This window comes from Notothenia rossii (assembly GCF_949606895.1).
Source record: "Notothenia rossii genome assembly, chromosome: 8".
NCBI lineage: Eukaryota > Metazoa > Chordata > Actinopteri > Perciformes > Nototheniidae > Notothenia > Notothenia rossii.
The window spans coordinates 54,220,007-54,232,734 of record NC_136906.1 but is presented as its reverse complement, the minus strand read 5'-3'; the positions used below and the strand labels follow the sequence as shown (position 1 = coordinate 54,232,734).

The 12,728-nt window shown below is 43.4% G+C and overlaps 1 protein-coding gene across 1 annotated transcript in view; it reads left to right on the top strand.

The window, feature by feature from the left end:
• Window positions 1-12,728, top strand: part of ptchd4 (patched domain containing 4) — a 93,193-nt gene that overhangs the window by 31,077 nt on the left and 49,388 nt on the right. The window contains exon 2 of the mRNA XM_079643717.1: window positions 969-1,464. Within this exon, the coding sequence (XP_079499843.1) occupies window positions 969-1,464 (496 nt within the window). The remainder of the gene's footprint in view (window positions 1-968; window positions 1,465-12,728) is intronic.

The following is a 12,728-nucleotide window of genomic DNA, read 5'->3' as shown; positions in this document are numbered from 1 at the left end:
AAGTCATGTTTGTGATGCCACATTCAGGACCTTTAACAGAAGACCGTTGCTATAAGCTGCAGCTAGACTGCAGAAGCATTCGTTTTTTGTTTTTGAGGATGAAACAATTTCACACACAGATACTGTATAGGGATGCTAGAGCTATACAATTGATTTATTCTGGTTTATAAATTAATGTCAAGACATTTATGTTATCGATTTCTGAAGCACTTTCTAAATAATAAAAAGAGAGTTCATATGTATTTACTGCTTATTCATTGATGAAAAAGAAGCCATGTGCAGTAATATAGACAATTAAAGATGCAACGCATTGGTATGAATCGTGATGCATCGGGATATCGAATTGAATCTGTGACAGGATAATCGTAATCGAATCGGGAGACCAGTGAAGATGCACAGCCCTATGAGTTATGTTCTTCATAATGCCCAGCCCTATGTGTAGTAGCTAAATAAACAAAGTTTATCATAATAGTGGCATCCTATGCATATACTTAGCCACCTTTACAGCTTAAATGTGAGAAATGGCGTGCAACCATTTAACTCAAATCTGTATTTCTTACTGAGGGACTGACAGACTCACTTTATGGCCTCAGTTGCCTCACTGAGCTCTTCTCTGCTTTGCACAATTCAAATCAAATTATCTTCAAACTCTTGTCACTGTGATGTCCTGCATGTGCTATATGATTAAATGGAGCTATTCATAATAACGTAGCAGCACACCAACCTTCCAACCCAGTTCTGTCCACAGCAGTAAGGTGAGTTCAAGTTAAATGGTAAATAAACACTGAAGCAAATATGTCAGAGGACTGCTGCTGCACTGCTCTGTGTGGGCTGGAACTTTCCAGTATATAGTACATCTGGCTGCTCCCCAAACACTGTGTTTCTGTCTGGGGGAGCCTTAAAAACAGTTGAATAATGTATTTTTAATAACTTTCATCAAAGCTAACGCCAGGTATCTGTAATTACAGGATGGCCGTGTCTCCTTCATCGGCCACCAGTTGGGTGGTGTGTCCTTCTCGCAAAACAGCCGCGACCAGCAGGTCAAGTTCGCACGTGCCGTCCAGATCACCTACTACCTCCGCAACCATGGACCCGTGGTGCAGGATGTCATCGCGGAACGCTGGGAGAACGAGTTTTGCGCCCTTGTCAACCGGCTCTCCACGGCTGAGGCACCCCACGCGTCCGACCAGCTCCACATCCAGTCCCTCACCTCCTTCAGCCTTTGGCGGGACTTCCACCAAACGGGTGTTCTGGCAAAGGGGGAGGTGCTGGTCAGCCTGGTGCTGGTGCTCCTGGCTGCCACCATCTCCAGCTCCATGCGGGACTGCCTGAGGGGGAAGCCGTTCCTGGGGCTGCTGGGAGTTCTGACCATCTGCATCGCCAACGTGACGGCCGCAGGGATCTTCTTTATATCGGACGGGAAGTTCAACTCTACACTGCTGGGGATTCCGTTCTTTGCCATGGGTGAGTGGAAGCACAGGACTGAGACTGGATGTGTGTTTTGCATGGGAGTGTGTGTGTGTGTGTGTGTGTGTGTGTGTGTGTGTGTGTGTGTGTGTGTGTGTGTGTGTGTGTGTGTGTGTGTGTGTGTGTGTGTGTGTGTGTGTGTGTGTGTGTGTGTGTGTGTGTGTGTGTGTGTGTGTGTGTGTGTGTGTGTGTGGTGGTTGGTTAAGGGGCTTATCAGGGTTTGCCACTCTCATCGGGTTGATTGGGGAAGGGATTAGCACAATTGTGATGGGTTTTCCCTTGGAGGGGACACCAGCAGTCTATTTTTTTGTTGCAGCAAAATTGGGGCTGTGGTGTGTGTGCATGTACTTACTGTATACCTTGCATCTTCATTTGTGCAGCACATTCTTTGTCAAGACAATTTAGCATGTTTCTTTCTCCAAAATTAGGGTATGGTTTTTCTTATTTCACTGAGCTTTAAGTGATTGTTTCCTCTGTGTAGCCACTGTGTTACCACAGAAGTGCAACACAAGGCTAACACTTCTCAGATTCTGGACTACAGCATTGGGGAAATAAACTGGTGAAAATAATGTTAAGCCACATACAAAATGAAAGTATTTTATGTTTCAAATTAGGATTCAAATTCCTATGTCAGTAGTCTCTCACACACAAATTGGTTGTCCTGAAAAGAAATGTGAGGAAGTAGTGCTATAACTATAGCAGGTTGGACTAGAGCAGGGGTGCCCAATACGTCGATCGCAAAGGTAGTGTGGGTAGATCGCATGGCATTGAAAAAAAAGAAATATATATATTTTTTAAGTTAGCCTATCATCCATCCTTACTATGGCATTTGCCACTTGATTGACGTACAGGTAAGCCAGTCTGAGTTGTATTGTGCCATACGGGTTCATGCAGTTATGAGGGGGCCTCACCTCCTCACCACCGTTTAGTCTAATATCTGCCGTTTAGTCCACTATCTGTGTCGCACCCTATAGGTAGATCATTTGGGCGTGGTCATTTTAAAAGTAGCTCCCAAGCTGAAAAAGTGTGGGCACCCCTGGACTAGAGTTAGCTACGAATTGGACTTTGTGCGTAATTTTGACCTGACACAACCTCTGTAATCATCAAAATTCATGGAGGGTCACCCGTACCGTAATGGCGGTTATTTTGTGAGATGAAAACATTCTGAAATGTCCCATAGTGGATGTTAGCAGATCTGACAAACTTGTGTTATTGGTGACTGAAGGCATTAGATTGGCCTTTGCTCTCATGACGTTTGTGATGACTCATTGCAAAACCTGCAACTTTTTAAGATGTACTTTTTCACCTATAATCCATAGTTACAGTGTGTAGTCAGGGAGGTATGACTATCCAGCTACAATTATACTGTGGACGTTGTGGTTGCGTGGTAACTACCAAGACATCAGATCATCAAAAGGATCACATGGTCATCCCATAAGAAGGTCAATGACATCAAAATAGTGATGACTTTCCTGTAGGAGGCAGAAACACACAACTCAGACAGTCAATGTAGCTATAGATACATATACAACCATTCTTTCTTATGTTGTGGATGATTTAAAGCAGATATTCATTTAGATTTTCGATTTATTTTGGGAAACAGAGCACATGATCACTGGGCCGGCACAACATAATTATTTCCTACATTTTTGGAAAATGTGGGCTTGGATCTATGGTTCTGATTCTGATATGATCTGATGTAGTCTTACACTGCAAAAAGTGAATCAATTTTGAGAATAAAAACATATTCTATTGTATCTGAATGCCCCCTATGGAAACAAATATAATACATGCACTGCGTAATAAAGGCCAGTGATATTTGTAATTATTTGCCCTAGGTAAAATAAAAACATCTACAATAAGCTATTACAATTATGACCTTTACACAATTTTCACTGCACATCTTCTTGTTTATCCTCATCCTGATGTTTTCTGATACACTCTGTCCAATTACACCACAGTATATATAGTGCATTTCCTCCTCTTGCACTTCTAAGGTGACTGGATCCCTGGGGCTTTGCTACAGCTCCTCTGCAGGCCGGCTGACATAACTGAAGTTTAAGTAGGACCCATGAACATTACATTACATTACATTACATTACATTGCATTTAGCTGACGCTTTTATCCAAAGCGACTTACAATAAGTGCATTCGACCAGGAAGATACAACCTTTAAGAAAACAGAATCATATAAGTACATCAGGTTTCATAGAGCCAAACATTTAAAAGTGCTACTCAACTGGCATTTAGAAAGCCAGCCCTTTATTAGTATATAAGTGCTTTGTTAGTAATTCTATCGCTCAAAGTGGAGTCTAAAGAGATGAGTTTTCAGTGAACAGGAGGCTGGATCAGCTTCTGGTGACCTAGAGGCAGGGGACGGGAGACGAGGGGGGGAGGCGTGTTGCGAGAGGCTAAAAAGGGAATATCAAGGAGAAACGAGCTGGAGAAAAAACCTATGTGATGTATAGGGATGAAGAAAAGCATGGTGTAGAGGAAGAGGAAACATTCAGAAACAGAGGGAAGAGCTAAAAGAGAGGGACAGTCACAGAGAAAGGGGGGGAGGGCAAAGGAGATGGAGAGGACTTGATTAAGTCTGTAATTCCATGTGACAGGACCTCAGAGGCAGCATATGTCCACCCTCCTCTTAGGAGGTCCTGACGGAGGCACACCCCTATCACTACATCAACGCCACATCAGGGCAGACACTGAGAACCCAAATGGATACTGATACCCAATGGCAGTGTGGCGCCCCCTACTGAGATGCTTTAATGGAAATTATCTGTTTAAAATTTGATTCATAATTTCGTTTTTTAAGCCATATTGAAGATTTTCAGAAAAGCAGCAATGACATTAACACAGGTGTTGTCACCTTACATGATGTCATATGACAAAGTTAATGTACCTACAGCAAATTATGTGGTAGATAGTAGTGATTCTAAAGGATGAATTTAAAGGGGCCCTATTATCAATTTGAGGTTTCCCCTTTCCTGTAGTGTGTTATATTGGCTATTGAGCAAGTTAATTGTCTGCAAAGGCTAAAATTGTTTGTAGTGACATCAATATATGACACTGGCGCTTCTATTGGCTAGCGCTCCATTGTACGGGATAGGAGAAGGGGCGGGACATGCGGTCTGTTACTGTTGACCAATCACAACCGAGCTGGCCAGCTTACCAATCAGAGCAAACTGGGCTGTGGTTTTAGACAGAGGGTGAAAAGAGGTGCTGCAGCACAGGCAGTATGAGACAAATAAAGAGCTTTTTGAACATTAAAGCATGGAAACATGTCACAGGAGAGGCACAATTATGAACCAGATAATTAGCGTAATAGGGCCCCTTTAATCACTCCAACCTATTTGACTGGATGGACAATTACGTCTACTCACAACATCATATATTCTCCTACTGCGAAGTTGCATTTTGGGTAAGGTAGAAGTCTTTAAGTTGTGTGTATCAAAGGTTCTTAATTTGTCATCAGTTAATAAGTCATCAGTTTATCCTACTGAAGCTTGGGTAGAACACAATAAATGTGGTGAAAATGGTGGATATGAAATACATAAATCAAGCTGATCCATGTGGATTACTTTCTGTAGTAAGAATAAGGAAATTGTTTTGATACTACAGCGTTGTGATAAGCTATCTGTTGTTGTGTCTCGTCAAATGTGTTAGTTATGTTTATGTATTTTGTCCGTCATTTTCTGTTTTATTTTGTACTGACCTTTTTCATTTCAGGCCCTGTTTCTTCCTCCCCTTGTGTGTTTTTCCCGCCATCATCAGTGTCTGCCCCACCCCTGATTGTTTACACCTGTTCCCACTCACCTGATGTTTAAATAGCCTGTCTCTCCCCTGTCCTGTGTCAGATCGCCTTGTTTGTGTCTCTGAACGGTCATGCCAAGCCTCAGCTCTGAAAGGATTGCGTTTCACTCATGCCAGGTTTTGTAATGTTTGTTTATTTGGTTAGGCTTAAGTTTTTATTAAGTCCTCTTTTTGTTACGCTAGTTTTTTCCTCCTTGTGAGCGCTTTTTGTCATTTCCACTACCTACTCTGTTAAAAGGGATTACCTAGGAGGTATACTACGAAGCAGGATTTTCGCTTAGCCGGCTAACTTCAGGGAAAACTCGGGGTTTCCGGTCCTACGAAGCTGGTTCTCTTTTTAGCGGGCTAGATCTCCATGGTAACTTATGCTGAGCGGCTAACCTGCCCCGGAGCAGGTTAGGTTGCAGGCTAAGAGATCAACTCAGTGAAAGCACTGCCTGCTGACCAATCAGAGCTCAGTGTGCAGAGTTTAAAGCGATCAAGTCATATTACAGGAGAAAGGAAAATACAGAAAAGCTGCCGTTGCAGGAAAGACGGTCGGCAAAAATCACCGACTGTGTGAACGTGAACATTAATAGAATATCACCTCCCATCTTCAGAGCAATCTGACTATTATAACATTAGCGTTAAGAAAGCTTACTTAAATATCTGCCACAACATAAGTAACCGGATCAGAGTAACATTAAGTACAGTCCGCGGCATATCACATCATAATGTATCATATTTCCTTATCTGAGTCAGCTGAGCCGTATCTGGCCGTGCAACACTCACAGTGTCACATACTGTATGCAGAAGTATTATTTTAAGCAACACATTAAGTTGACGAAACACTCGAGACAAATGTAATTAAAGTCAGATCCACTCCTGTCTTAGACGGGGCAGTGATATCATAAACCTGTTAATGTACGCATTCAAAGGCTTTTTCTTTTAACAGCTGTATTCACCTTGCAGGTGCAGCTATGTGGCTTTTATCCTGGATAAAGTGTTTAAGTCATGGATGTTTAAAGTTTAACGTCTTCATATATTTGTCTAATATTATAGTTGACTTTTCATTCAGGAAGTATGACGCTGCGCTGTCAGTACGCTTCTCCATGTTTGTGATTGGTCGAATGCTCCAAATACCGCCCCTTTCATGTGAACAAGCACCTAACTAGATAGGGCACGGCTGGCTTGAGCGATCCACTTGATAACCCTCGTCGTAGGACCGTTTAGCGAGAGCGCGTATGTTTTGGATTAGGCCAACCGGCTAACTCAAACATATCCAGGTTAGGTTGAACCAGCTTCGTAGTATACCCCCCAGATCTGTTAAAATAAATACACTTTTTTATTACATTCAAGACTTTGTCTCTGGGTCGTGCATTTGGGTTCATCAGTTTGTGTCGAGGTCCTGACATCTGTCCAGTTATCCACTAGTTATTTTCCCAAAATGTGAATAAACATTTATAAAGAGATTCAGATGTATTTATAACTTTGTTATCCTTGTACTTATGAGTTATCCTGCAGTGACTGATATCTGTAGGCCACAATGCTAACAAATTACTTTGCTGACGCAGAGGTACACACAATCCTGTGAAATATATGTGCTGGTGATATACACTATAGACCGAATTATTTTTGCTGAGTATCGTCCCCCTAGCTTTTCAGCTCGTTCTGGCTCCCTTCATGTCCTCCTTGGAGACTACAATGATACCTGGGATCATAGAGTACTATTCAAAACTCCTTATGTAGAAAATGATCATGTTATTGTCGTCTTTCACAATTGGTAAATCATGGAGGCTGAGTTTTTTACCGAAGGTTTTGATGTCAATAAGAATGTTTCGGATAGAGAATACTGAAATAGGCTGCATACTGTTTAAAACAAGAAACTATCTGATCAGAAAATAAGCAGATGCCACCCTATTTACTTGACCGAAAGTTTACATGTTCCATAATGAATACTACAAGGCTCATGCTACACTCAAAGAACAAACACAATAACGCACCCTGTCCAAAGTTCCTCTAGTCTGAAACTAAACGTTGCTTGTTAAATGTAAGGCTGTGTTTCCTTTGATCTTTTCCATCAAAGCCTACTTTAACACCATAGTAAAACTAATTCATTATTCTCTGTGAACAATCCAGCTAGTGTCATCTCTGGCCTCGAATCATGTTGAGGAAGACCTTCTACATGGGGCAGGTACCTTCACATGCGGGCGGACCCTTGTTTAATATGGAACAGCTTCTCCTCCCGTTTCTGTCCCCTGTGTCTATCTGCCGTGTCATCATCGAGATGCCCAATTACTGCTGAGCTGAGCTTGTCACTTCTTCCTCTCTGTGGACATGTGAGAGCTGTTAGAAGTGTAAAAACAGGGAAGGAGAGCAGGGAAGGAAGCAGAACTCAAGAAACATACATACCCTGATATAGGAAGTGACGGATCGGACTTTCTCTGGCAGGCAGTGACGGGCCTTAACCAGCTGAGTATATTGATTTTTTCCAAACTGTATTTTATTTACTTCCCAACATGCAGCCACTGTTCATCCCACCAGAACGTTACAGAGCTTTGAAGCTCCGAGCCGTAATCCAATCTCTTTTAACCCGGTCACAGTGAGAGCATACATTTTTTCAAATGGCTGCCTTGACTGAACTGTGGGCAGGTGTATTTGTTTTCTTTTGGGTGGAGAGTCAACCAACAAAGTAGAGTTTTCTTACTTTTATTCAAAAATCCCTATTCGTCCTCTCAGCAGTGTCATAGAAATTGCAGCAGGGTGGACACTAGGGCTGAACGATATACCGTGTCATGGCGATAACCGCGATATGCACATGCGCGATATTCACATTGCAGGGACGTGCAGTATATATTTTTTTTTTGGGTGTTCGATATTAAGTAGGTAAATTCATTCAAACACGTCATGTTAAAATATTTTGCTGCTTGCTACAAAAGGAAAACTTGCGCGGCTCTCATGTCAGGGGTACTTGAGTGGAGTGACATGCAGGCTCTGAGTCTGCACAGCAAACAACTATTTCAGATGCCTTTGCCGGTGTTACACCATATGAGAGGTTCAAAACGGCATAAAGGAGCTGGTCTATAGCTGTTCTTAATTTTATTTTTATAATGTTGTTTAAAAGATGTCCACTACTTTGCTGCTATTTGCACAAAAAAGGTTTTAATTGTGGAATAAAAAGTTAAATTACCTATTTGGTCACGTATGTTAATTCCCTAATGTGATAATGAAGCTTCCTATAGTTTAATGTAATACGTTTAATCTCTTGGATCCCTTCTAGACACCACTCTTCTTCATTCACAGATGAACCCCCTTATTTGAGGGTAAGCAACCTGCATTATCATGACATGTTAGATCATGACTTAAGGTATGATGAGTCAACCAGTTAAGATCCAGACGTCCGTGACTAAAATCCTTCATCCGGTTAAATATAGTTGAAAAAAACGCAATATATATCGCAGGGGAAAAGAATATCGCAATGTCAGTTTTTTTCAATATTGTGCAGCCCTAGTGGACATAAACAGGAGAAATACCTGCATTGTGACTTAAATACAGATCTCCTTAAAATTGTGGTGTTTTTACGGCAATTTCTCCTTATGTAATGTAAAACAGTCCAAATTATGAAACAAAAAGTAATTAAAATCTTTAGGCATACTGAATGAGATCACACCTCAGTACACCTCAATCTGAGAATGATTCACAAAACAAAGCAGAGATTTATTTTCACCACATGATCAGATGTCCCTCTTGGATGTAATAAATACTAAAAATGTATGACATATCTTCGGAACATTGCCAGGGATGGATAACAAATGAAATGTGATTAACGGCGTGTGCAGAAATGACATATTTTTTAACTTGATTTAAAATCATATTGGAGAAAAGATCTTGGGCAAACACACATTTATAATACTTAGACTACGTTTTGTTCAGCAGGATAATCTCCACATAAAAAACACTTTAATGATTCTTATAGCGTAAATGCCAATGCCAGAAGTCAATAGCTAACGTTCCCATTTAGTCATTCATTAGCAAACGCTGTTTTCATTACATCTTTTGAAATCCTCCAGCGTGGCATTAACCATTAATATGGTCCACCAGGATCAAAATTAAAACTAAATATCGTTCCAGGGCAGGCTAACTGAGGCTAACCAATGAGCACCTGCTTGTGCGTATGAGAATGGCCCTGACACCATTTCAGCCCAGATTTAAACTCCTGGCAGGACAAGCTCAAGCTCAATTCTCACACTGAATTAAAACAAAGTGAGTGAGGGACTGCAATATAAGAGGGAAAGAAAGAGAAACTTTAAAACTGTTCAATTGTTATGATGTGTAAAGACTGATATTGTTTTATAATCGTCTGAAACAGTTAAGTCATGATGTGAAACGTTTAACAAAGAAAAAGAGAAACTCAAGCTGCTGCTACACTTTATTTTATTTATCTAAAATTAAGCACTTTTAAGATGCACATATTTTCAAAAGCTATTTTATTTATTTTCTCTATTTTATTTTTTTAAATGCAGCCCGAGAGGAACATTACACATATCCACAGTATTTACTGTATATCTGTATAGTTCAATGTTAATTGACAATAAATATTGTTGTTTTTGAATTGTACTTTCTTTATTTGATTGGCAGTCAGTTGTTGATTACATGCAGACGTTGATAAAGCTACAGACTACTTCAATATATATCACACTAATTCATAAAGCAAGTTAGACATTTTGATGTTCCAGACCTTTGCATGGGGAGATTTTCTCTAACTGGACCTTGTTGAATTTTAGTTGAATACCCCTGTCCTACACGCTCTTCAGCGAGTGGCATAGGACAGACAGGGCCCCCAGGTAGAGGGCTCCGCCTGTGCTTATATAACTAGGGGTATAATATGTAACCCACTGTTATATCTCAATATAGCCCCCATGTATAAACGCCCTGCCGTCCAACAACATCAACCGATCACACTGTCCCTGACCGGCTTTTGGCTAACATCCACCGCATCCCCACTTCCTCCCGTTCGGTTGTAACCGTGGAGAAGTCGGGGCCGCAGCTTGGATAAGGCACACTCACATACGCTTACCCCGTGTAGAGTGTGCATGGAAAAAACAGTGCGGAGACTCTGTATGGAGCCCCCCACGCATCATGTTCCCCAGGTCCCTAAGGAGCATGGGAAAACATAAGTGCACCACATCCCCCACAGTCACACACGCTTACCCTGTGTTGGGTGGGCATCAACAATAGTGAGGAAGGTCTCCCAGCCTGCCCATAGGGAGAGAGGTTTTCCAGCCACACCATCCCCAAAGCACACAAACAGCTGTTCAGTGGGCCTAATGGCAGCCGTGCGCTCTACATAACATGCCAGCGCCCGCACTGGGCAGAGGATGTGCAATTTAGCCTCCCTGGCCCCAATATGGGGGTGAAGATTAAAGCCACCTAACTGAATAGCCCCTGACCTGAACAAACTCCTTAGGCTCTTGGGAGCAAAGGAGGAGTTCGGTCTGAGTGTCGGTCTGAGTGTCACCCCGCTACGGTCACCCCGGATCAAAAGCAAACTTGGGTGCACCGACAGAGCGGTCAGCTCGGACTCTCTCTTGGCCGAAGTCAAGGCAAGTAGCAATACCATGACAGTGCTTTCAGGGAGGAGAGCTCCAGAGGCTCAAATGGTTCAGTGAACAGAGCCTCGAGCACCAACGGCAGGTCCCACTGGGCGCTGCCTCCTGACCTCCTGCAGAAACTGCAACATAAGCGGCTGACTGAAGGCTGACCTGCCTCCAAATCCCTCATGGCAGGACGAAATGGCTGCTGCATACACTTAAATTGTGGAATGAGCCAGCCCCCTGTCCACGAGTATCTGTAAGTAAGAATAGAGCCCAACGTACACGACAGAGGCTCTAGACTCCTTTCTTCGCACCATCGCTGGAATCCCAACCACTTCGTCATGTAACAGGCTGTGGTGGATCCTGCTCTTGCTGCTTGGATAGTCTGAATTACGCTGTCAAACAGCCCCACATGTCTTAGCCTGTCCCTCTCCGGAGCCAAGCCTGGAGAGGTTGGCCCAGAGTGGGTAACGCCCCTATTGCACCTTCTTCCTGAGACAGCGCCCCCCAGGGCTGAGGAATCGCCCAGGGCTGGCCCACCATCATCTGTGTCACCTCCGCGTACCACGGCGCCAAACGGCAAAAAGCCTCCGCTCGTCTGGCAGGGGCCCGCCTCTTGACATGAGGTCGCCCCCCCCGTTTTCCCATCCCGGGATGTGCAGGGCCCTTAGAGACAACACATTCTGTGAAGCCCACAACCACAGGTTTTCTGCTGCGGTCAACAGGGCTACGGAGTGGACTCCGCCCTGCCTGTTGATGGACGCCACTGTGGTGCGTTTGTCGCTCCTCACGAGCACATGTTTGCCCTGTATTAAGGGTTTGAAGTGCCTTAGGACCAACATCACTGCTTGCAGCTCCAGGAGGTTGCTGTGCCGAGCCTCTGTCAGAGGCCAGCAACCACCTATAGCTCTCTCTAGGCATGTCCCCCCCCCATCCTGTCACTGATGCGTCTGTGAAGACTAAGATATAGGAGGTCACTCACCCCAGTGGAGCTCCCCTGTGCAGATTCTCTGGGGACCCCCAGAATCAGAGGTTACTATCTACTGAGGGGGGGATGGTCACCAGACGTCGTTTGTGCCTCTTGGGATCTAAAAAAAGGCTGAAAAACCACCTCTGCAGGCGACGTGTATGCAACAGTCCGAGTGGCACTACGGAATGAGCAGCCGCCATGAGACCCAAAGTCTGCATGATGGTCAAAGCTGTCACCGTCGCCCCCTGACGCAGTCTGCAAACTGCCCGACGCAGCGATGCCTGTCTGCCAGGGTGGGACGTAGTCTGCCTGCATCGAGCATCACCCCCAGATATTCCACCTGCTGGTGAGGTATGGGGGAGCTCTTTTTCCAATTGACCGCAAAACCCAACTTCGTTAGGTATAGGATCAATTGGGCTGTGTGAAACATTGCCCATTCCCTGGACCTGGCGATGACTATGAGGTCGTCTAGTGGTTCTCAAAAAAAATGCAATAATGTACCCCCTTTGAAAAATAAATTCAGCCAAGTACCATCTGATCAGCGCAAATTTGTTAAGGAAAAAATGCCTATATAAAGAGGTAGGCCTACAGTACAGCGCTGCACCATCAGTGTCTGATTTATTAAAACAACAACCTTGTAACTGAGAAACACTTAAATGCTACATTTCAAATGTTTACACTGATCACTAAATGCATGGCAAACCAATTTTAAAATCATGCAATAACAGTAAGAAGACATTAGTTGCAGTGAACTAATCTTTTTAATAAGTTGTCCTTACAATTTAGTGAGAAAAATGGGCTTGTGCTTCGACTGAAGCGCCGATCGAATCATATGCCAGTACAAGCTCTAGCCAATCAAACCGCTGCTTGTGTGTCCGGGGCGGGAGATTCAGGAGATTGGTTGT